Genomic DNA, 25,563 nt, shown 5'->3' on the forward strand with positions numbered 1-25,563 from the left:
ATAGCGAGAGGTAACCTTACCCAGCCACTGGGCTGCCATCTCACGAGGTCCTTCTGACACCAGACTTTGCAGAACAGATGTATTTTTCTCCAGCCTTCTAGAGCCCCTGAGAACGGCTCATTGCTGTTCTTTTAAGTGATTGTCTGCTCCGAGATGAAAGGGTTTTGTTTTGTGGTTTTAATCCGTGGGTAAACCCCTTCAGTCCTTTCTTTGGCAAACACCGGCCAAGTTCCGTGGTGTGAGTCCCGTGGCAAATCCACCCTTTTCCACCCTTTCAGCTGGAGACTCGGGAGCGTGGGTCTGGCAGGGTGGACAGCCCGCCCCACGAAGCACCCAAGGAGAGCGCCAGGGCCGACGGCGGGAAGCGGGAGGCTGCAGGATCGCGAGGAGAATCTTCGAGAAGAACCAGAGGAGTCAGCCTTCAGGAGGGGAAGGAGACTGTCTTCTCAGCAGCAGCCGCTGAGAGCTCTTCCCTGAAAGCCCCACGGAGCTCTGACCGGTCCCGTGGCACTGTTTTCTCTCTCTTTCTGGGGAGGTGATTCTCATTGAAAAAAAGAGCTAGAGCAGGGGTCAAGCTGGTTTGGTCCCAGCTGCTACTACGCCGGAAACGACTTCCGCCCTGTGGACCTCCTGTTTCTACATCTGTTAAGTAAGTGGTGAAGTTGAACGAGAGCCCCTCAAGGTCCCAGCCCTCAGGGACTCTAACCTTCTAAGATGAAAAAAGCTCATAAACGTGTTTACCCTTCTCTCTGATAAGAACTAATTTTTCTCCTGCATCTCCTATAAAAGTTCCTCCTAGCACGTAGCACAGTGTTGGACCATAATAGGAACACCATGAATTCTGACGGAGTGAATGAATGAATGAATGAATGAACAGACTAATGAACGCGATTTAACCCTGCTCTTGGCACTTCCGCTTAGTGCCATCCTGGGGAGCTGGGGGCCCCAGACAGTAGTGTAGCCTGCCTTTGTCCTTAACTGCCCTTTGCAGCTTCTCATTCCTAATCCCTTGTGAGCTGTGGATTTAAAAGACTAAGAATTACTTGTCCACATATAATCTGCTTGTCGTTCTTGTGTAAGAAAGCCCAGATTCTTGACTAGGGCTAGGGTGTATTTTGGGTCCAACTGACCCAGAGTGCCAGTCGAGGGCAGCTTTTCCCGGGTACTGTGCCCACACTCTCAGGCATGGTCTGATTGAAATATAGTTCATGTCTTTCTGAAACTGAGTAGCAAGTAGGCTGCTCCAAGGAGACCATAGTATCTCTAGAAATTCCCTTCCCCTTTGACCAAACCCGTCCTCCAGGGGCCTCTGGTGAGCCCGATACCTTGGAGAACTGAATCTGGTGGTCATTAAATGTGCTTTGTCTTCCCGTGTCTGGTGCTTTGTTAGTCCCAGTAAGGGATCTGGTGTCACGTCACGCTCTTTGTGTGGCCTCTGAGGCCCAGAGAGGCCCAAACAGCTGAGCTGAGGTCACACTGTCCCCTGATGAGCAGAGGAAAGAAAGAACCAGCACTTTAACTCCCAAGCCCTGAAGTTATAAAATGACGAATAACAATGTATGTCACACCTTTTCCCCCACTCCATGTGAGGAGATGCAAAGGGAATTAGAGAGAACAGGGCAGAAGACACGAACAGACACTTCTCCAATGGAGACATGCAAACGGCTCACAGACACATGAAAAATGTTCATCATCACTAGCCATCAGGGAGATTCAAATCAAAACCACACTGAAATGCCACCTTACAGCAGTTAGAATGGCCAAAATTAGCAAGATAGGAAACAACATGTGTTGGAGAGGATGTGGAGAAAGGGGAACCCTCTTACACTGCTGGTAGGAATGCAAGTTGGTGCAGCCACTTTGGAGAACAGAGTGGAGATTCCTCAAGAAATTAAAAATAGAGCTTCCTTATGACCCTGCAATTGCGCTACTGGGTATTTACCCCAAAGATACAGATGTAGTGAAAAGAAGGGCCATCTGTACCCCAATGTTCATAGCAGCAATGGCCACAGTCGCCAAACTGTGGAAAGAGCTGAGATGCCCTTCAACAGATGAATGGATAAGGAAGATGTGGTCCATATACACTATGGAGTATTATGCCTCCATCGGAAAGGATGAATACCCAACTTTTGTGTCAACATGGACGGAACTGGAAGAGATTATGCTGAGTGAAATAAGTCAAGCAGAGAGAGTCAATTATCATGTGGTTTCGCTTATTTGTGGAGCATAAGGAATAACACAGAGGACATTAGGAGAAGGAAGTTGGGGGAAACTGCAGGGGGAGACAAACCCTTAGAGACTGTAGACTCTGAGTTTATTTCTCAGAGTTTGGAGGGGAGGAGGTGGGAGGTTGGGTGAGCCTGGTATTATGGAGGGCACCTACTGCATGGAGCACTGGGTGTGGTGCATAAACAATGAATTCTGGAACACTGAAAAGAAAAAAAATTTTTTAATTTTTTTAAATTAAAAATTAAAAAAAGAAAGAAAGCAAAAGGAAGAGAGAATAGGCCCCAGTAGGAAACTGTCCCAGCTTCTACGGCTCCAATGTGCAAAGGACATCCGAATGACAGGACCCAAATTCCAGCCTGCTCAGAGGGGCCATGCCCTGCTCCCTTTCAGAGGGAAGGGAGAGTTTCTAGAAAATCCTAGGGGCTTCACTTCTCCCTCCTTCTTGCTCTCTACTTGTCATTCCTCAAAAATTGCATCCACTGATGCCTTCTGGGGTTTAATAACAAAGTAAAGAAGTCTTGGACCAAGCTTCCCTTGAATCTTGGAGCTAGATGAAAGATACTGAATTTGTTGTTTTCTGTAAAAAAAAAAACCTCTCCGAATAAGTAGACATTTACATTCCTGATGATAAAAGGAACATGAAACCATTTACCCTATTTGGCTCGATAAAACCATTCAGAAGATCAGAAGTGGCAAAGACAATGTACGATGTCACATTTTTAGTATTGACGTTGTACATCGTTTTCCTGCACATTTCAGAGAGCAAATGCCTCTGACTTCAACTCAAAGAACATTTGTTGGCAAGGACTGTTCTAAGAATCTAGCAAAGTTGCAGGAGTAAGAGTAGAACAACAGACTCTACACATTTCACCACACCCACCTATTGTCAACACTGCCTCCCATTTGCTTTACTGTGTGTGTGTGTGGGGGGGGGGGTCACTCTCTAGCAGTCTATGATCAGAATGGCGGCCAAGAATATGACATGTGACCAATCAGGTGAACAACAATTTGGTTGACAAAGACAGAAAGGCATGAAGTAACCTGAAAAGAAGGATGAGGGCTCCCAAACGGACATTCTTCCTTCACTCATTCACCGTCATCTTACTCACTCCGCCATTGATGTGCATGTACCGTCCCCTTGTTCTGGTCCTCTGACCCCTCCACATTCTATCGTCTCAGCACCACCCCCACTCAGCTTCGCGTTGTCATATGGCTATAGAATGGTCTGCGTATAAGCCTATACAATTTACGTATATATATTTAGGTGCATTTGAAGGGGGAGAAAGAGGAGGCTAACAAGTCCCAAGACGTGCAGCATGAGTCAGCAAGCTGGGGACCCAAGGAGCTGATGGAGGTCAACCTTTTGGTCTAGTCAGGCCTTCAACAGATTGGGTGAGGCCCACCACACAAGGGAAGGCAATCTGCTTGACACAATCTAGCCACTGATATGTCGATCTCATCCAAAAACACCCTGGCAGATACCCCCAGAATAATGTTTGACTTAATATCTGGGCATCCTGTGGCCCCATCAGGTTGATACACAAAACTAACGATCACGAAAGTAAGGGAAGACAGACCCAAGGATTGACATCTAAAATTGAATCTTAAAGGATTAAAGGGACCTGGTGAAACTGGAGGGAAAGATTTCTGATCCAGGCAGAGAGAGGAGGAAGGGGAGAGGTCCAAGAATGGAGTGCATGGCTCAGGATGGGGACAGCTGGGATCACAAGGACTGAGGTCATTGGAGAGGGATCAAGAGGCAAACAGAAGGGTCCTTGGCCTGGGGAGTTTGTTATCATGCTAACATCCTGTGTGTGTGTGTGTGTGTGTGTGTGTGTGTGTGTGTGTGTGTGTGAAAATGAATGGGTAGCCATTGAAAGGATTTATGCATAGGAATTATCAGATTTCCACTTTACAAAAAAAAGGAAGAGTTTAAGTTATAAAAACCATACTGAGAATCTCTGAAAATGCAGTGAGCTTTCACTATGGAAAACGACGGACAGTATTTGTTAGAAATTTCAAGTTTTCAAATAAAAATTAGAACTGTAGAAAACACATCTATCATTTCAAGACTGATAGTTTTTCAATGCTTTAAGGATTTTCTGATGGGATCAGAGGGCTATTCACCAATGTGATTTTTTAATATTACATTTTGAAATGTGTCAACATTTAGAAGATCTCCATAACTCAGTGAACCAATATTTCCCAAATGACCTATGTTGAATGTTACATAATCATGCGTGGATGAAAAATCAGTTCAAAGAGCAAGATCAACCAAACAAATTTTAATGTAACAAGGTATGAAAAGTTCACTGATCCATATCCGATCTAACGCCCCAAGAAAACTTTAAAAAACTATCATGTGTCCACTTTGGGTGTAGGATCAAAGAAGAATACTCATGATTTTCTGAAAAGGGTATTGATATACTCTGCCATTTTCATCTATATTATCTGTGTGAGGCTAGAGCGTCATTATATACTTCAACACAAGCAATAAGTGTGTCACAACAGACGGAGCGCCAAACCAGATATGAGGATTTACCATCAAGGAGATTTACAAAAACTATAAATGCCATTTTTCTCACCACATATTTTCTATTTTGAAAATCAGTTGTTTTGCATACAATACGTTATTTATCACCTATAAGGAATCTTAAAATAAATTATTAAATACATGTACTTTTTAAAAATTTCATGGTTTAAAAAAGGGCTCTTTTTAAGAGTGTGAAGGAGTCTGAGATCAGAAAGTTGGGGATTGGCTGCACTAACTTATAGTACTTTGCTTGTTCTCAATTCGGAACATTCCCGTTGTAGCCGAGCTCCAACTTCAACAGGGAGCCAGGGCAGGAAAGAAATCCCTGGGGGTTCACAGTGCCAGGGGTTAATCATTAAAGGAGGCTTCCCTCTGCTGGGTGCCCTGGAGGTGTTTCTACCCTGGGGCAATGCACCGTAGGAACTGCTTTGGGGGTGGGGTAAAGGGTTTGCCTTCTGTTCCCGAAGCAGAGAAACACACTGCAATTGCGAAGGTCAGCAAACTTCTCAGGCTGTTTTGCAAAGACCAAGTATAGAAGTTGAGGATCTGGGACCCTCTTCCCCTAAAACTATCTCGGCATGTGTACCCCTGGGAAAGTCCTCATGGACACCCAGGAACAGGGTATACCCAAAGGTGCTCGTCTATAGGCCTTGTTTGGAAGAGGTGGGACTGGAAAAATGCGGAACCTCGGACCTGAACCTCCTGTCTTCAAGGCTCTGCAAGCACCCTGAATCACAGCCCTTTGAAGAAAATTGGCCCTTCATTTGGATGCAGACAGACCTTTCCACAGCCCCAGGACACAAAAGCCTGCTTGCTAATTAACATGAGACTCAGTCCCAGACCTGTGGTTGGTGATTCATCTGGCAGGGCCTGGCTCAGCTGTGTGGTTCTTAGGCTGCGTGATCTGGCAGTCTGACAAACCCAGGCTTACCCCGGGTTGTGCCTGGGCAAAACCAAGCGGGATCCTAGAGTTCTCCTGGCCTCAGTTCCACATCCATAAAGTGGGAATAACAATATCTACTTTGCACTGGAAGTATTAGATGGATAGCTACCACTCTAGAGTTTACTCTGTGCTAGGATCTGTCAAGGTCTCTCTTTGTTTATACGATTCGGTCCTCACAAAAAGCCTGAGAAGTAATTATGTCATTTCTTCACTTCTAAGGAGAAATTCTGTCTACATTTAACACACCCAAAAATTGAATTTTGTCTTGTCTTGGATGTGCATATGGTTTGTTCTATTTTGCACTTAAAGTTTAACAAATCTACGGTGAATCTTATAATAAAAAAATGCAGCATGAACTTCTCCACTTTATGAGTGGGGAAACAAGTTAAATAACTTGTCCAAGGCCACACATCTGGAACGCGGTGGGACAGAGATGGACACAAGGCCATCTGTCTCCAAAGCCTGGGGTTGCCTGGTCAATTCATCACACCAGGCAGCCTGCCTCCCCTCACCCCACGCAGCCAGGACTTGGAAATGAACTGAGTCGCACCCAGGCCCTAAGTGTCCCCTCTTCCCCTTTACTCACCAAATGTAGTCACCAGATTATCCAGGTGAGGCATCTTTTGTTCAGTTTATCCAAAGTGTGGGAGGTAGAGTCACTCCGATGCCTGCAGCTTAGTTAAGGCCTCAAAGAACTGAAAAGGGACAGCTTACCCATACCCCCCACCTTCCCCCAGTGTCGAGGAGTCATTGGTAATGCAACGTCATGAAGCATGTTGTATATGGGGACGCCTCTCCACTGAGCCCACGCCCCTCCCCACCACCGTTAGGTTTTTTTCTAACAGTTCCCCCAACCCAGCCCACCCCAACTGCACTTCCCCCTGTGCATTAAATCTCATGGGGCTAAAGATCCCTGCACATGAGAGACGTAAGGTGTCTGCGATTGGCATGCGAGCCATTGAGTATCTCCAAAGACTTCTCTCCGGGAGTGTGCAAGCAACCCTCTTTAGTCCGAAGTAGCAGAAGTCCCACACTTTGGTGTGCTTCTGTTGTCTTTACAGGGGTTCTCTTTTAGTATATGGTCTTAGAGGGGTATGTCAGAACCGACAGGTTGAAACCAGGGCCTTTATAAAGTTTACCCGAACCATCGGTGCCTTGTGAAGACCTGCTCACGCGCCAAGAAAATCTTGATCTAAACCCACTCACGCTGTGTGGAAAAATGAGAGCTCGAGAGGAAGTTAGTAAGACAACCTTCAGAACCCACCTCTGCCTTCAGTTGCCCTGTCTTTCTTTAGCTTAAAAGACGGCAGAGGTTTGTGGTGGAGAGGAAGTAAAAGCCTCTGGGAATCTAGAAGAGTCTCTGTGTTTTTCTTATCGCTCTGGATGTGTTTCCAATCCGTCTGCTAGGATAACTGCAGGGGTGGGGGTCAGATTTGTGGCAAAGTTTCTCAGCATGTTGCTTTCGTTTTACTCACAATGGTTGTTAATGACTTTGAAGGTAAAGTATTTGTGTTGTGGAAACTCAAGTATTTCCTTTGTGGTTTCTTCTACTGCTTTTAAGTTTGATTCTCGTCCACCCAATATTTTCTTCTCCTTTTCAACAGTCTGATATTTGTTAACACTTCGGTCCAACGGATGGCGCAATGCTACAGTCTAATTAGTTGCCTCTTCTCAAACAGTGGACTATTTTTCCCAGTTCTGCTTAGTAAATAATCCCAAATTAAAATATTCCCAACAATGCTGGTGAGAAAAACGTAAATGAGTCATGGGCAAAGTGCGACTCGAGTGTCAGACTGGCTGGCTGCTCCCACTGGCAGGGCTGGACCACTCAGCCCCACCAAGAGAGAGTCCAGCAGCTCTGTTTACTCAGTTAAACCCCCCCTAAGCTCCCATTTGCCCGCTCCCCACCCACCCTGGCCTCCCACCCTCTATGGCACAGTGCCACCTGCTGCTTCTTGGAAGTGCAGGTAAAATCCTTGGAACTCCTGCCCAGATAGAATTTGGATAGTACCTGGGGCTTTCCGAAATCCGGGCCAGGACTCCCATCTACTCCTGCTGGGCTGCTGCTGACTTCTCTAGAGACCCTGACCACCTGACCACCAGCTGAGCACCACAGGGAGCATGACGGAAGGGACAGCCCAGGCTCCCAGCCCGGACAGGCAAGTCGCGTAATGCTGAGCAGACCCCTCATCAGCTCCACTAACTCACATTACTGTGGGAAAACCACATTCACTAACAGTTAAAGCCACACACTTTAGAGTCCCAGCTACCTGGATTTGAATCACTAAAATCTGCTTGCCAAGGTAAAGGTGAAGCTACCCTCATTGAGTCTAAAATTCTGTGTCCGTAAAACGGGCATCAGGCTCACGTCTTGGGGCACCCCGAAGAGGATCCCCAAAGACGGTTAACTACATCTTTACCACCGCAGCGGTTAGTACTTGGCCTAATGGCTTTATCTGCTACCGGGAAATTCCTAGTGTGGTCTTCCAGGTACAAAGAGCCACAGCGTGTCTGGCTCATATTTAGGACCTCGGGAATGAATCAGTTTCCTCTGGCATTCACCTCCCCGAAGCTTTCTGCCCCCTTCTCCCCGCACCCCCCCCCTCGCCTACCCGCTCACCCTTTCGTCCATATTTATTCGGTCATTATAGCCCTGGCCCAAGGTCACACACAGACATACCACAGACATGCCCCAAAAGGTCATGATACTGACCTTTTGTCAGTATCAGGGGTGGGTCAGGCCCGGCCCCCAGTGGGCGTTTGCGCTCCGGGTGCCAGGCAAGGCCGTTACCCCAACACCCTGCCCCGCCGTGTGGGGCGCAGATCACCTCGGAAGTCACTTCGACACGGAGGTGCCGAACTGCTGACTCCTCGTCTCCTCACACCAGGGCCAGGAAAGCGTGAGGGAGGCAGGAAGACTAATTTGGGAGCAAGGCCTATTTCTGGAGTGTAACCGTGGGGGCCACAGAAGGAACATCGCACTCAGGGAGAGCATCACAGGTCATCCAGACGCTGCCTGACGGACACACTCGGGGCCTTCGGCCGCACACGGCCCCCAGCCCTGCCCGGAGAGGAGGGTCCTCGTCTGTGGAGGGGAAGGCGCGGATGTCAAACAGCAGGCCTCGGGCACAGCACAGTGGCCCGAGAAGCTGGAGAGAGCGTTTCCCCCGCACAGAAACTGGAAAGGGGCAACAAGGGGGTTGGGGGGGATCAGGGACGAGCCCAGCGGAGGACACGTGGTGTACGGCCCACAGGGGTCAACTGAAGACCTCTCCGCCCTCCCCTGCCGCCTCCCCCCAAGGAAAGCATCAGAGCCGTGCTTCCTCAGCGAATTTCAACCAGGTATTTTATTGTTCTGGCAACTGCAAAATATACAAATTTCTGAAAAGCATCCCCTGTTTGAAAGCTGGCACAGCCTCATCCCAGGTCATTAATTCAGACAGTGTACAGAACACAGAGGAGTCGTGAGTCACACGTAAAAGGCCCCCAAAACCAACCAACGCACAACGAAACCCGATCTATACAGCTTTCTCTGTTCAGGCTCCCTTATACATATTAAATAAATAAATAGCACATCTGCTATCAAAATAATAAAAAAATAAATTTCAAGTATTACAAACGAAAACATCATTGGTGTGGTTGTTACTCTCCTCCCCATGGAGGAGAGCTTCGCCCGTGGTCTCAGGACAGAATAAGGACAGGGGTGAGCCCACCCCAAAACAACGATGCCAAGTTAACAAAATTGGTCCCAGATATTTTTCGGGGGGTAGGGGGTGAGAGGCAATAGTCAGAGCAGCCGGAGCCCCCGTGACCACAGCTCAAACACACCCTCCGTCCGGCGCCTCGAGTCAGAGCGCGGCTTTCCTTCGGCAGCGCTCCGCGCTCTCTGGGGTCTCTCTCCTCGTCTGTGTTGACGTCCTCTGGCCCCATCGGGCCTGCACGAACGAATGTTCAGGATGCTCGCTTCCGTAGGTACGGACCTCGGCAGCTGGAGGCCGGGGAGGGCACCCGCACACAGCCCCAGGGGATCGGTGGGAAGGGTCAAAACTCAGTCGGCTGTGGTGGCCAGAAAGAGGGACTCTAGAAAGCCGTGCGCCGCAGGCCCTTCTGTCTCAAAAAACAACCAACCTACTAGCACACGCTTGTGCGCACACACTTGCCGTCTACCGAGACTCAAGGTGGCAAGAAAGGGACAATAACCCATCTTCGGTCACACAGGAACACAGATGTCGGACATCATCTCGGGCAAAGTGCCCGACTGGGGAAGAATGGGGGAGGATCTGAATGTTTCGGTGTGAAATCCGTGAACTTGACTGTACGGTATCAGAAGCACGTCCCAGTGTCCCACTGAACCCCAAGCAGAGAAACATGCCCTCTCTGGATGTCCGAGCCCCCCACCCCCACCCGACCCCCTGTTCCTCTCTCGTCAGCTCAAAGGGGCGAGACTGTCAAGCTTGAAAGCAGAGGGTGAGCCAGGGAAGTGACCTTTGGCACCAGCTTTTGAAGATTCTTATAAGGGTCATTTGGACAAATTCTACTACAGAGTCTCCAAATCGTTTCTTCTGGGGCCTCCGGATGCCGTCTCATCCCCAGTCCACGGAGGCAGCAAGGAGAAACCAGGAGGCAGAAGCTACAGGTATTTAAAACCACAGGTCCCACAGCCCTGCTCTGAACCACCCCCAAAAAGGCCACAGGAGCCATCGAGGCAAGCGAAGACATGCCCTTCTTCGGAATCCCAAGCAGCCCAGCCCCGGGCTGGGTGTAGAGCAGACGCTCCACAGAGACAGGCAGGATGGAGCTCAGGCCTGCCCAGAGCCCAGAGAGTCTCTTGGAGGAAGCAGCTGCAGGTGGGGGGCGGGGGGCCCCGGCTGGGCCACCAGACCCACCCGGGAAGCACAGGGTGACAAAGAACATCCTGAAGGAAGGAGGCCAGAGCCCTTCTCATCACTGCTCTGCCTCCGGGTCCGTGGGGCACGGACCCGAACAACTTGCTGCCCGGCTGGGTGACTGGGGTCCCTCTGAGCTCCCCATCTCACGCACACACCGTTCCCCACGTGCTTTCCGAGCTCCGGCACCTGAGGGCACGAACCCCACACGTGGCAGTTCCGGAAGAGGAGGTGCAACTTTCCCGTCCGCCTCCTGCCGGCTAAAAAAGTGCCGAAGCAAGCAGCTCCCGGAGAGCCGTCTCGCCCGCGCCTCGGTGCCACGCAGGAGAGCAGAGACGGCAGAGCGGCCTGGGAAGGGGAGGCCCCGGGGCTCTTCCAGCGCCATAGTTCCTTTTGCTGACGCAGCCAGACTGTCCTCGAGCGTCTGCAGAAGCAGAATGAGGACCCAGGAAGGAAGGTGTGGCCCAGGCGGGGTGACAGCCCGTCAGACACGTGCGTCTGGCCCAGAGCCTTCTCCCTCCTCACCTCCGGGCCCAGCCCAGGCGCAGGCCTGAATCCTTCCTTCGAGAGGCAATGAGCGTCCAGGCCACGATGCACAGAAGAGCCTTGTGAAAGTTCTCACCATCCCTTTCCTCTTCAGCAACTGGGATCTAGGCCCCCCTTTTAATTTTAGGATTCTGGGGCCAAGCGTCTTCTCTCCATGCTGGGAACATACCAGGTCAGGATCACAGAAACTAAACAAAGCAGAAGAGCGTGAAGGCCGACGTCCCCTCCTCGGGGCCTTCTCCCAGCTCCTCTTCCATGGCTCATCGTCCTTTCAGAGCCACGTGGAGGGTCCGCGGGGCAGGGATAGCGTGGGATGAAGGCAGCCACGGCGTCGATCCCAGGCACGCACACGGGAGAGGCCTCCTGGGGTCTCGGCTGCCCCGCCACGGTCGGGGGCATGGCTCTCACCGACCAGCAGGCCCCTCTTCCATACCACCCACCCCGCTCCAGAAGAAGTCCTTGGGATCGCCGGCCTCGGGCAGATGGGAAAAGCACTACGGAAGCTGCAGGAATGGAACTGGAATGGAACCGCCGGGTCGGCCTCAGTGTGTCCGCGCATCGATGCCGCTCTGGGCGCCTTTCATGTTCTGTTTCCAGGAGAGGAGAGAGCGAGGAAGGGGGATCATTACTTCTTGTCCACGAGGCTTCTAAAGCCAAAGACTAAAGCCATGCAGCTGAGATGACCCCCTCCGGCAGACAAAGAGCACAACCCGGAAGGGCATCGTCGCCAGACACGTGCGAGACAGCCCAGGTGGGCTCCAGGACCACAGTGGAAGTCGCGCCCAGCATCACCCGGAAAAAGGCCCGGGCGAGGGCCCCTGGGGCAGAGGCCTGACATCTGTCTCTAGGAGGCAGGGAAGAACAGGCAGCCCTCGTGGGTGGGAGCTCCGGGCAACACCCAGCACCAGTGCCAGGAGCCCTCCGGCTCTCTTAGAGCCGTGAAACTGCCCCACCTGCTCCCAGGGGACTCCAGCTGCCCCCTGCCCTGGCAGGAGATGGGCTGGGAGCCCTCCAAAGAGGCAGGAGGGCTCTTCCCCCAAGGAGATCGTGCACTCCAGCCCTTGGATGCCAGATTCTATCTAGGAGTATGGGCTCGGCAGCCAGAACACGGGTGCCGCCGGCCGGCGGGATGGCACGGGGAGGACCCACACAAGGAAGCCAGGCAGTGCCACCAAAGCTCTCTTCCTGTTCTAACAAAAGCAATCCTTGCTGAAGTCCCACCCCTACAAAGCTGACCAAGATCAAATCCCCTTAAAAAAAGTTTTCCGTCAGCTGGGGACAGATGGCAGCCACCACTGCATGGCGGCAGGCTCTTCGCCCAACCTTCACCCACCCCGCCAAGAAAGGAAACACGGGTTTTTCAAAGTGTTCTCTCCCATCCTGTCTCTGCTAAGACCATCTGCAGGGGGCGGGGTGAAGGGGAGAGCGGAACCGGGGCACACAGGGGTGCAGGGACCCTGGCAGCCCCCTCCGCCCCGGGCTCCTGTGCAGAACTGAGGGCCCGCAGTGGGGACACCTGGAGAAGAGACCCACTCAGCCCAGGTCTCCTCCACCTCCTGTCACAAAGTGTCTGTTGGGTGGGGGTCTCCCCGGGAGGACCTCTAAGCCTTGCAGCCTGCCACTGATGGGATGGGAGCTCCAGGAGCGGCCCAGGCGCCCGCGGCAGCAGCTGGCTCCCCCCCGGCCCTCGGACCTCTCACGCCCACAGCTCCGAGCGCCCGCGAATGATGACAGATGCAACAATGACACTGGGGCGTGCAGGCACGGGGCACGTCACATCACTCACGCATGGTGCCCTGGCTCAGGCCATATGAAGGGAAATGAGGAAGAGAGAGAGAGAGAGAGAGAGAGAGAGAGGGAGGGAGGACCTTGAAACAATGGTGCTGCTTTGAAACAACACGAGTTCTCCGGCATGGGGTGCATGAGTCACAGACTTGACAATGGCCAGTCCTCACACAGACCGATGCCCCGACAGGCTGAGATGCCATGACCCAGGGAGAGGTGGAGGGGACAGAGAGGGACATGCACCGAGCCATTTACCTTGCCAAGGTTAGTAAGGAGAAAACTTTGAGAAAATGTGACAAACAGTTCGTCTTTCAAGCATAGTGGGGGGAAGGGAAGAACATGTTGGGAAAGAACAGAACAAAACATCTTTAGTGGCATCTCCTTTCTCGAGTGTGCACTTGCAATTTAAAAATCAAGGATGCATGAGGTCCTGCCGCCCAGAGCACTCGCACCGCCCAAGGGGAGGACGGCAGGTGCGGCATCTGACCAGGCTGGCGGGCCTGTTTCACCAGGAAACTACGATGGCCGGTATCTTCGGGCCACCACCCGGAAGCTCCCAGGGGTTCTCCCCACTCCCCCGTCTCTTGGTGCTCCTGCTGCTCGTGAGAAGAAACCCCCTGGCCTGTGCAGAAGGAGCGGGGTGCGGGGGGCAATCCAAATGCGGAAGGAGCACAAACCCAGTGCCTTGGGCATCCCAGCGGAGCCCGGGGCACCGTCTCTGCCGTGGTAACGGCTGGTGTCCGCCGGGCACGGACTGTGCACCGCCGGCCACTCTGCTAAGCGCTACGTCTATATTCTTGTGACCAAAACACCTCATACCGTTCCTGCACCCACGTTACAGACGAGGAAGTAGAAGTGCTACAACTGCCCAGAATTCCAAAGATGGAGGGTGGTAAAACCAAGACCCAAACCAGGCTCGGTCAGACTTGAGCACTGAGAAGTGGGTACCTGCGACCTCGGACGTGGGCTCACGCTCCCAGGCGGGGCCGGACACTGGGACCCCAGAGTGGAACGCAGGTGGACGGGTGCAGAGGACATGCTTTTGCTGAACTGGAGGGATTCCAGCCGAAGGCACTATGAGCCATAGAGACAGGCAAGTTTCACCTTAGGAGGTGGGGGGATGCGCCCGAGGGGCACCCTGCAGCGGGAAGGTTTCTTCCCTGGTCACACCAGGCCACGGCTCAAAAGGAGCAAGACATGCACGGGATGCAGAAGCAGAAGGCTCCAGATCCGAAGGCCAGTTTCACCAGGAGAACGCCTGCTCTAGAAGCCCTTAGTTACAATGCCTGGCTTCTGGGAGGTACCAGACAGGGAACAGATCGTCTTTAAGACTGAATTCCCCCCAGTAAGGAAACACCCTAGCTGCAGAGGGCAGCTGCATGGGAGAGCCTTCTAAACTAAAAAGGACACCCAAGCAGCTCTGAGCTGTGCCCCATGGGCCTCAAATGTCAGGTGCCCTGGCCAGGGGTAGGTGAACAGGACCTGACCGTCCCCAGAAGCCAGCAGAGAGAAGGTGGTCAGCCTTTGGGAGAAGGAGACGACCCATTCACGTCCTGGCTCTGCTACTGACCAGCTGGACGGCCTCAGGCAAGTGACTTACCCTCGTTCATCTGGTAAAAAGGGACAAAACTACCCTATGGACCTCCTGGAGTTATTTTAAGGCCCAAACACATGGAATACAGGCAAGCAAACCCGTCTTCCATGAGCCATAAAGGATCACAAAACAGATTTTGCCACTGTTGGGGCGACCTAATCTAAGCACGATGTTAAACACCTATATTCCAAGAAGCAGCCACACTTTCAAGCCTGCAGGCCGAGCTCCTCAAGCCAGTTCCATTTCTGCACCTGTGAGTCAGGTGACCCAACCAGCAAAAGGGAGGATGGGCAGGTAGTGGGACCTGAAGGGCTGGGGAAGGGGACAGCTCATGGCGCCTGTTAACGGGACTCCAAGACAGAAGGCCTCGGCCCCTTCCATGGTGGGGACCACCACAGCGGTGGAGACTCTGAATTCTCTAGCAGCTGCTCTGCTCCAGCGGACACCTAGCCAGTTCCAGCAGAACTCCAGCTGAAGGACAGGGGAAACCAATGGGTCTGATTCGAGGGCTGCAGCCACTTCCGGTCATGACCCTTCAGGCTAAGCAGATGCTGGTACAAGACAACCAGATCCACGGCAATGGTTTCCAAACAGACCTCCAGAGTGCCAGGGTCCTGGGGCGCCCAGGGGAGCGGGTCTCTGCTCGGAAAGAAGGGAGCGCCTACGGGGTTGCAGGCCCACCACAGTCCCCCCCCCACCAGAGTCTGTCCTCTGTTTTGCAGACAAGGCTCTGGGTTACTTTTCCTTTCAACATGAAAGGCCTCTCCTAGGGCAGGTACATGACTTAAAAGACGACGCATCAGGCATAAGACCTAGCCTGGTGCCAAAATCAGAAAAAAAGCATATTTATGTCAAGCCGGGACCACTGCAAGCACCAACAGTGACCAGGAGCCCGAGGGACACAGAGGAAGCCGGCTGTGGCAAACGGCGGCAGCAGGATGCCCTGGAGAGAGCTGGGTCCGGTTGCTTCTTGCCTCTTTTTCTAAAAATTCATGAATCCCCCTCCGCCTCCCCCAAGGCCATCTTTCTCTGTCAGAGAGGACAAACACTGTCATCGTCCTGCACATTTTATCAGGCAGGAGGCCAAACTGGCAAGCAAGGAGAAGAGGTACGAGTAGCAAAATTATCCAGAGAAAAATACTTACAAACAGGCCTTCCCTAGCAAAGGCTGCAGAGAGAAAAAGTGGAGAGAGAGAGAGAAGTCAGTAGAGGGACAGCGTAGAGGCCCCGAGTCATCTGAAACCAGGACATTCTCTGCTGGGATGAAGCCCTGTGGACCCTCCCACCGGGCCCCACCCAATGGCTGCCAGACTCCGAGGATTTTGAACCTCGAAGGCCTGTCCTGTCAAAGTTGGGGGAGTCCTCTGTGACCCTGAAACACAGCCCCAGGTGCCACCCAACGCCGGCCTGGGCCAGTCCCGCCAAGTACGTGTCGCAGCAGCCTCCTAACATCCAACCGTGACCCCACAATTCACACCAAAACCGAACGTCACCCAGAAACCACTTCAGTTCTCGGTTTTCATAAAAAGACCAGGTAACATCTTACAAGTGGGGGCAGAGACGGACACCAGTGTGCGAGACGATCAGCACGGAGGACCTCGTCTGATCCGCCTTCCGCAGTAGGTGCTCTTTCCCCATTCCACGGATGGGAAAACTGAGGCCTGAAGAGGTTCGGTGGCCTGCCTGAGGCGGCCCGGCACTCCCCACCCCACTGCACAACGCCAAGTGCAGACACCACGAGATTTAAATGAGCCTCAGCCTGCGACTTCTTTGTGAAGAGCCCAGACATGGTGGGGGGAGGGGGCGATCTCGAGGTGGCCCTCAAATCCACGCCCGGGGACTGCTAGGTCTCACGTATTGGCAGAGTCCTGGCTGCCACGGAGAAAAGACTGCTCTTCTGAAAATAAATCTTAATGCCCAAGAGCCGACACCCGTCAGCTTTTCCTCTTCACAGCAAACCCAACAAGGGAAAGCCAGCTGGGTTTTTGCTTTCTGGTGTCTATGAGCTGGTACTCCATGACACCCATGTTGTGTGAGAAGGTGGCCCTCCCCAGGCCACCCTGCGTGTGTGGCCGCCCGGGCTCTACCCCGGCTCTGGAGGAGAACGTGCTTCTCTACAACGGGGCCTGAGAGGGGGCATGTAAGGGAGTTCCTCGACTATCGGCCTGGGACTGAAAAGACGTCCTCGGGCCACGTGTGGCCCGTGACCCAGAGCTGAAGGGACGCTCCTGAACTAGGCCCCCGTCTTCCATTTTGTTTTTGGAAAAAAGTATCCAGGAATGTGTGTGGGACACAGACACTCGGCCATGTCTTCTACTCTGCCCAGCTCTGCCCCATGAGAAACAGCTCCTCAGAAACGAGGCACGCGTGCGCAGCTGTGGTCAGCGAGGAAGGACCCCAGGGTGCCGCGAACCTTTGGGGGGGGGGGGTGTCTGCGTGTTGTCCCCCTCCCCCACCCGCCCACGCAGGCCTGGTCTGAGGCCGCCACTGCCCACGGGGGCTCTCCTCCCGCCCCACACTGGCTGTGAGAAAGCAAAGGGGTCAACGCACTTGTCCGGGCAGCTGGGCGGGCACCTCCGGGGGCAGGCAGTTGGGCAGGGCAGCGGAGGTGGAAGCCACATGCTCCTCAAAGCTGTTGATGCGAGGCTTTTTGGTGGGCTCAGGGCTGGCTAGTGGGGTGACACTATTGCGTCTCATGAGCGGGTTAGGTCCCTTCTTTGCGTCCTAAGCGAGACAAAGACAAAAGAGAGAAGGCGACAGTTACGAGGAGTGGGGAGGTAAATAAGCCAAAAACCAGAAAACCAAAAAACCAACCAACCAAACGAAAACCCCCAAAACCGAACAAAACACGTTTCTCTGCTTCTGGATGTTACGGATTCGAAACTGACCACGGTCACTAGCCCTGGGACCACAGGGTCACGATTTGGTCCTGTGACTCCCAGACGGCAAGAACGAGGGAGGGTGTGCTGAGCCCCTTTCCCAAAACATTCCAAGACGCCCACTCGGACATGCAACATTCACAAGGCAGGTGAGGGACGGACAGCTGTGCAGACAGTCATTCAGGCACGGCAGATAATGAGATTGGAGGAAAGAACCCTGCTGCCAGCCTTCCAGAGAGCTGAGAAAGGGGAGCGGAGGCCTGAGTGTGAGGCTCGGGTCCCCACGGAGAGGACAAAAGGAGGGGGTGTGGGGGGGTTGGTGCTGGTCTCCCCCTGCTGACCGCGAGCCAAGGGGCACACGGCAGACAGGGCTGTCTCCTGCTCCCCATTACTACACCCTGGCTGAGGACAAGAAATGCAAGCTTCAACCCCCACCAGGAGACCAAAGAGGCAGAAAATCAGAGGTGGGCAGAAACGGCAGAGCCAGAGCCAAATGCCAGCCTTCGGATCGAGTGACAATGCAACGGGAATGAGGACTTTCGTCCCAAGGCCCCGAGCCTCTGCAGCCTGCAGAGGGGCCTGAGCGGAGGCCTGTCTCCCTCATGACACTGCCCCATTCCACACAATGAGGGGCTCGGGAAGCACCAGAGCCCAGCCGCGGCCCAGCCCCGCTGGCTGAGTCAGGCTGGGAGGCTGCTTCTCACCCCACCGCCCAAGTTCAGAAGTGGGGGCGGTCACCGGGCCACGGCTGGCCATCCATCCTCCTTCCCCTTCAGGCCACCAGCCATGCAACGGCTGCTGGAAGGTGGGATTTTCATGCCCAAATCTTCTGGCCGAGCTCCTTGGGAACAGGGAGGTGGGTGTCCTGCACGGACAGGAACATCACACTCCGTGGAAGAGAAAGGGTCACCTGGCAAAGTGTCATGGTTTGACAGTCGGTGGAAAGCAAATCTAATTTCCTTCCCAGCCACGCCTGGGCGGTGGTCTGCTCTGCCCGTGGGGGGCCCCAACCTGGCTGCCTCCCCAGAAATCAGATGCCACCAGGCCTGGTGTCTCCTGATGAAACCTTCCACCCACTGTCCCTCGAGTCCCTACTTCCCAAACCACCGCGCCTGTCCAACCCCACCCCCTTGCCACGACTTTCGTCTTCTTGCTGGTTCTGCAGCTAAGCGTACGCAGGTGACTGAGCGATTTGCTAATCCCGTTTGCACCAGTCACTCTAGAACTCGGAAGGCGTCTCAGCCACCCCAAAGGAAAAGAAACTGGCTGGGCTACAGTTACGCTCACAAGAGCGGACTATGTCTTCCAGCTTAATACCCACTTCCTGGGTCACGTCAAAAGTGGGGGCGGAAAGCATGGAAGGCAAGAAAAAGCAGCAGCCAAGAAGCCACGTATAAAGACAGAGCAGGAACACACACACGGAAGAGAAGGAAAGGCAGGGGAAGACGTCACAAAGACCGGCCGATTCCAAACAAACCACTCCAGCGAGAACCCAGGGCTGAAGGGGACACAGGTACGTGGTTACAGGCCATGCCACGTGGGGGCCTCCCTAGGGCTCGCAGCCGCTAGCCCCGTCACACCACAGAGACCCCCCCCAGGACGGAGGATGATAGCAGGACGGCGGGGTGCACTCACCTCTGACCTCTCCCGGTGCGTGCTCACCGACTCCACATTCAGGTAGATGGACTCCACACGGCAGCCTGCGGGGCGGCGGGGGGGTTGGGGGTCACAGGGGTTGGCTTCCAGGTCAAGGGGCCAAGCCACTTCCAGCCCCGGAGCCACCAGGAGCCACCAACCCAGGGGAGCAGAGCGTGGCTCGGGCCACGTCACTACACTCACCGTAAGCGACAGGTGTCAGTTTGAGGACGGTGTGGAGAGGGCATTTCAAATAAGGCATCTCTTCTGAAAAGGAGAGAGAGGGCCCCACGATGAGAGATGAGCCTCGAGGACAGACACTCGCCAGCCCCCAGGGACAGCTTCTGCCACAACATCAGCACCCTCGGGGTCCCGGCCAAGCACGAGCGTCTCCACCCCACACAACGCCCCCTCCTCCTCCAGGCAGGCACCTAGCCCAAGATCATGATCAAAACCAACCCCAAACGCACCCTCACGCAACACATTAGAGTTTTCAAAAAAAAAGTCATTCCCCAGTTTAAGTGCATGGGGATTCGGGTGAAGCTTGGGTAGACACAGGCTTAAGTTTTAAATCTCATGAGTTTTCTGGGCACTTTGTTCTTTACATGTGGACCCAACCTCCGGCCCAAAGCCCTGGGATGCAAGCAGCTGTTCTGGGAGGCTGTTTCACAAAGCCCTTGGGCCCATCAAACAGTGCATCGAACCGGGCTCTGAAGGCTCTCCCGAGGGCCGGCCAGGAAGCCCTGCACCGGGAGGTCCACCCTCACACTCAGCACCACAGCAGACGACCGTGTTGTCTGGGTGGGGAAGGTCTGGATCTGCAGCACCCCACACTCCAACGCCAGTTTCCCTCCTCCCTTCTGGGGAGCCCGACTGGCTCCTAATCCCAGCCCCCACCCAGAGGAAGCCTGGAAGGACGGCGGCACCTGCACTCTTATCCAGGAAGTAGGCCAAGAGGCAACGCAGGACGGCCTGATGGCAGATGACCAGCACGTTCTCCTGGCGTTCCAGCTCCATGATCACCGGCTCCAGGCGCTGGACCAGGTCCTGGTAGGACTGCAAGACAGAGGGATGAGGATGTTGAATTGGAGCAGAGGCACGTGTGGGAAGGGTAAGAGCTCGGCCACCTCAATCACACTTCTCCCATGGTTAGAAAGCAGAGGACACAGACTCAACCGAGCATTGATCACCAGCCAGTGGTGTTTCCGTGGTGCCTCCCTACTGGGCGCTGGGGGACCCACTGGCTTCTCAGGAAACGGGATCGTCCCCCTGTTGGTGAGGATGTAGAGAAGCAGTCCTCTGAGAGGAATGTAAACCATCCTCTCTCGTGGCTGCTTCCTGATCCTCCACGGGGGGAGGAAGAGAATGACATCCTGACACATACTTACGACGCGTGGGGAACCCTGGGACATGTTACCCTACGTGAGAGAAGCCAGACCCCAAAGACCACATGTTGTACCACCCCAGTTCTATGAACTGTGCAGAACAGACATCTCCCCGGGGACACAGGGCAGATCCGAGGTTGCCAGGGCCTGGGGGCAGGGAGTCACAGGCTGCAGGTTCTTTTCAATTGATAGAATGTTCTAGGGACACCTGGGTGGCTCAGTGGGTTAAGCCGCTGCCTTTGGCTCAGGTCCTAGGATCGAGTCCCACATCAGGCTCCTTGCTTGGTGGGGAGCCTGCCTCTCTCTCCGCCTCTGCCTGCCTCTCTGCCTGCTTGTATGCTTTCTCTCTCTCTTTCTGACAAATAAATAAATAAATAAAATCTTAAAAAAAAAAAAGAAATGATAGGATGTTCTAGAACTAGTGATAATGATTCCACAGTATTGGGAATATACTAAAAGCCACTGAATCATCTACTTTAAAATGACGAAGTTTACATTATGGGAACTTCTTCTCAATATAAAGAAATTGAAAAACAAGGGGTTGGCCTGTGGCTTTTAAAAAAGACCACGAAGGCTCTCACTCACTCCACTCCCTCCGTGGCCCACTCTCTTTCTCTCACTAATCAGATTCCAGGAACGGGGCCAGGGCCACAGAGGAGGTCAGCACCCTGAGCACGCAGAACAGAGACACGACAAGGAGTGAGACAGCCTGCAGACAGCAAGGACCCACTAGGTGTCACCCAGCGGCCTGAAGCAGAGCCTGAGGGCACCCCACATTTCAGAGGCTCTGTCCAGCGCTCATGCGGCCAGACAGGGCCACACGTGGCATCAATTCAATGAGTGCACGTGACCTGAGATGACACGTCCGCCATCTCGTCTGTACCCAAGGGGGGAATCCCTTGTGCGAAGCAAATGATCGCCCAGCTGTTGTCCTCTCCTGCTCCATGAGGGTCTCAGCAGAGAAACACCTCTGGCCGTTGCTCCCGGGAGAACACGAGTGTGCTGCTCCCGGAGCTGTGTGCAAGGTTCACCGGAGGAAGACGATCGGCGGGGACAGCGCCAGGGACACGCATGGAAGGGGCACGGCGGAGGCCGGCTGCAGGAGCCCTTCTGCCCCACCTCCCAGAGCTCACGGCCGCTGCGCCCGGTCACGGGGAGGTGGGGGGGGCGGTGCTCACCCGGGCCCCCGCACCCGCCCTGGGCCAGTGGGGAGGCGGCGCACGTACCTCCCCCGTGGGGTAGCGGTAGTAGTACTTGTCCTGTTCCCGCAGGGCGTACTCCTCGGGGTAGGTGTCCTTGATCTCCTCGTAGGTCATCTCCTCACAGACACCCTGCGGGGACACGCAGAGGTCACGGCGAGGCGCCCCCCGCACAGCAGCACGTGCGCGTCTGCGGGCTCTGACTTCCCGCAGGCCCGGCGGGAGGAGACCGCCCTGCCCCCCGCCCCTGCGCCCCCCCCCCCCCCGGGGCCGAGGTCGGTCCCGCGCTCACAGCGTCGATCTCGTTGAGCGCCTTCCACTGCTCGTAGGGCAGGCGCAGCGCCTCGGCCGTCTGGATGGTGCTCTTCAGCTGGCTGGTCCACACCCTGAGGTCCTTCAGGTTCTGCTCCTCCACAAACTTGCTGAGGGCGTTCGCGAACTGAGGGCGCGGGACAGGGGGACCCGGGCTGGACTCAGGCTCCTGCCCCGCCCCCCCCGGACGCGTCCCACTCCACAACCGGGACATGGCTCTGCGGCCATCAGAACGGCGGGGACGAGCCCGGGAGCCACCGAGGAGCAGCTCCCGCGCAGGCGCACGCTCCCCGAGGACCCGGGAGGCCCCGCCCCCCACAGGCGCGCATGCGCACGCTACACCCACCGGGTCCCTCGCAGCGCGCCCTGCCCCCCGCGCTGCCCTACCTTCCTGCCCCTGCTGGACAGGCCCGAGTCCCCTCCGATCTTCCCCTGGAGGTTGTGCTCGCTCTCGCCGTGCCGACACAGGTAGATGGCGCGGGGCTGCACGTGGATGTTCATCAGGTAGTACACGATGCGGCTCTGGATGTGGTCCTGGACCCTGTTCACCAGGAACCGCCGGCCCACGTCGATCACCTTGATCAGGGACAGGTCCCTGCAGGGGAAGGCACGGCGCTGACCCGCGGTCCCCGCACGGCGCAGCCCAGCCCCGCCGGCCCCGGCCAGAAGCCTGTCGCAGAGACTCAGCCCCCAGACAACCCCACGTCCGGCTGTGAGCTCAGTGAGGGCCCACAGGGCGTCTGCTGTCTCGGACACTGAACCGGCCTGCACGCGTGGTCGCGAGGCCCCTGCCTCCCAGAAGAGGGGGCAAGTCAAGCGACAGAACAGAACAGAAAGGACACAGCAAAGGGACAGGAGCGGGACGGGGCTCCACATACACCTTCCACACCCGGACACAGTGAGCGCTGAAACACTGACTCCAGAGACGCAATCGAGAATTTCTATATTATTTTCAAAAATATTTCATTTATTTATTAGAAAGAAAAAGAAAGAGAATGAGCAGGGGGGGAGGAGGAGGGGGCAGAGAGAGAGGGGGAAGCAGACACCCTGCTGAGCAGGGAACCCGCTGCGGGACTCCATCCCAGAACCCCGGGATCATGACCTGAGCTGAAGGCAAATGCTTAACTGACTGAGCCACCCAGGCACCCAAGGATTTTTTTAAAAGAGGTTTTAAAAGAGCTGATGAAAGTATCCAGGAGCAAGCACTTTGGGGGGATGGCAAGAAAACCCTAAAGCAGGGGACTCAGAAACGGTCACGTCTTAGGAATTACCTGTCACATTTGTCGGGGTCGAGGGGCTGATAGCTGGCTTCATAGCAACTGATTCGCTTCATGAAGTCGTCCATAGCTTCCGCTGAGTTGCAATCTTTGTAATCCGGGCTGGAGATTTTAACCTCCTGTAACACCACAAAGAGGCAGCTGATGAATCATGCTGTGAAGGCTTTCTGCTTAGACGAAGCAGGATTTGAGGCTTGCAAACCGGGAAAGTACAGAGCAGCTCAGAATAATGATGACCGTACCCGGCATTTAAGAGGAAAAAAAGAAATACACCAGGGGTTGAGTCAGAGCCCGATGATTACACTGGGAAGCACCCACGGGAGACAGAGGATCGCTCCCCGGAGAGATGGGAGACAGGAAACCCACAAGGATTCTAATGAACACATCTGACACGGGTCAGACGGCCAGTCTGGTCTTCTGGATATTTTACCACGGTGAAAAACGATCTAAGTTCCCAAATCCCTTTCTCCCTAGCACAGCACCGTGGAAGGGCCTAAGCCCTGCCCCAGGGCTGAAGCAGAGCCCCGGGTTTCTGAAATGGGGCAAATGACCAGGTGTCTCAGTGGAGCACGAGGTAAGCGGCGAGCTCCCCGCAGAGCACGTGGGGACACTCGCTGCGGAAAATTTAGTTGCGTACCTGCCCCGGGCCTCGCTACCAAGCAGAATAGCAGAACCAAACCCAAGAAACACAGCAAAACCCTTTGTTCAGATCACAGCAACTTCTGTCCTACATCCCCGTATTTTGCGCCTCCTCCTTTGGACGCGCTGAACTAATCCCAAGGACTGTCCACAGTCTGAAGAGCCCTTCCTGAAACATGAACTCATTTCCTAGAAACGCTCGTCAGTATTCCCACCGCCTTGGAGAAGAGTTCCAGGCCAGAAGCCAGTGACTCTCCAGCCACTCTGCGTACAGCCAACCAGAGCGTCCCCTGCACAAGCATCAGCCCTGCTTTTCACTAGAAACACGCCGGATTCTCCTGTATTTAAGCTGGAGAGAAAACTGTCTCCTTGGGAAGGTGACCTGTGGTAAAGCCCTCGTGGCAACTGTTTCCATTTAGGATGTATTGCTCTCAAGCAGCAGAATTTAAGAACTGATCAAATTAAGCTGCCAATTACCCTCAGCTGATGTGGGCAAACCTCCCCCTAGGCACCGGGAGAGAAGGGAATGTCACGGGTACAGAAGAAAGACTTTTACTGCCTCCATTCTTCCCACAGCTGGTGGCTCTGCCTTTCAAGTGGGCCACGTCCTATGGAGTTTTACTTGGTCATTCTTACTAAGGACCTTCACAGCTGAAGAGTCCAGCCCGCTGCCTCCTTCCCCGTCCGGAGGGGTGAGCTGCCCTTTGTCCGAAGCAGCCCTGTCCCCCCCAGGCTGCCAAGCTACGGCCACTCACAGAAACTGTGCCCAGTCCCCACTTCATCTCTTACGTCCCACAAAAACTGCTTTCTGGCAACTGTCTGCAAGGAGCCCAGATAAAGCCAGTCCCGGTCAGAGAACACGCTTCTAAGTTAAATACCATTTCCTGCCTCCCTGGACCCCCCCCCCCCCACACACACACACAAAGCCAACAAGCTGCGATAGTCCTACGCTCTCGCGTCTGGTTATCGCTCTGGGCCCTGGTCCTCACTTTTCTCTCACTGCTGCCCTAGACTGGGGTCCTACGCGCTCTTACCATGATGTTGGAGGCTACGACCATAGGGTCATCGCACACAGACTCGATGAAAAACACCTGGAAGGAAGCAAAGCGAAATGTTAGGAAACAACAAATGCAATTAACACGAAGGGCGGACTTCGGGGTCACTCTGATGTCACCACATCCGAGGAGGAAGGACCCCGTTTATAAAGACCCAAACACGTAAGAGGAACCACTTGCTCCATCCCGAGTCCGTCACCCTCCCCGTTTCGCAGAGTAACCCCTCAGAGCCCCACCGGTGAGACCCAACCTGCCGGCAGCAGAGCAAGGGCCGTGGGGGGCAAAGAACCAGGCGCGGAGCAGCGGGGCCCCGGACAGGAGTCAGCCCGTCCCCGAGGTGAGTGTTCTCCCTGCTCCCACACACTCCCGACCAAGTCAAGGAGTCTGGCTCACCTTGAAATCATTTTCTTTGGCAAAATGAAGGATCATGTGTCTCCTCTCTCTGGTAGTGTTGGTGGCATCAAAAACCTGACGGCGAGAAACAAGGGCAGTGAAGAGCGCCCAGGCGGCAGGTGAACAGCACTTACCGACCACAAGCAGGTCGGGCCTGTCACCTCCAGGTGTGAGCCAAAACTGTGGTTCCAGGACAGACCATGCCCCGCACTTCCCCGCCCCACCCCGCCCGGCCTTCCGGAGCCTCGGGCACTCGGGGACAGACAGGAGGGT

General features: G+C 54.5%; 1 protein-coding gene across 5 annotated transcripts in view; it reads right to left on the reverse strand.

Moving 5' to 3' along the window:
* Positions 1-9,034: 9,034 nt before the first annotated feature.
* The window catches only part of PFKFB3 (6-phosphofructo-2-kinase/fructose-2,6-biphosphatase 3), a 70,770-nt gene continuing 54,241 nt past the window's right edge, over positions 9,035-25,563 (reverse strand). For 3 of the 5 annotated variants that reach the window (XM_080812568.1, XM_080812569.1, XM_080812565.1), the window contains exons 5-15: positions 25,291-25,365; positions 24,877-24,933; positions 23,198-23,322; positions 22,314-22,521; positions 21,907-22,053; positions 21,642-21,746; positions 19,957-20,086; positions 19,235-19,297; positions 19,031-19,095; positions 17,067-17,240; positions 9,035-11,724 (exon numbers count right to left, since the gene is read on the reverse strand). In XM_080812568.1, the coding sequence (XP_080668694.1) occupies positions 11,680-11,724; positions 17,067-17,240; positions 19,031-19,095; positions 19,235-19,297; positions 19,957-20,086; positions 21,642-21,746; positions 21,907-22,053; positions 22,314-22,521; positions 23,198-23,322; positions 24,877-24,933; positions 25,291-25,365 (1,194 nt within the window). In that variant the 3' untranslated portion in view covers positions 9,035-11,679. Of the gene's footprint in view, positions 11,725-15,661; positions 15,685-17,066; positions 17,241-19,030; positions 19,096-19,234; positions 19,298-19,956; positions 20,087-21,641; positions 21,747-21,906; positions 22,054-22,313; positions 22,522-23,197; positions 23,323-24,876; positions 24,934-25,290; positions 25,366-25,563 lie in introns of all 5 variants that reach the window. The other 2 variants (XM_080812567.1, XM_080812566.1) reach the window with 1 other exon arrangement.

This window comes from Martes martes (genome assembly GCF_963455335.1).
Source record: "Martes martes genome assembly, chromosome: 8".
Classification (NCBI taxonomy): Eukaryota; Metazoa; Chordata; class Mammalia; order Carnivora; family Mustelidae; genus Martes; species Martes martes.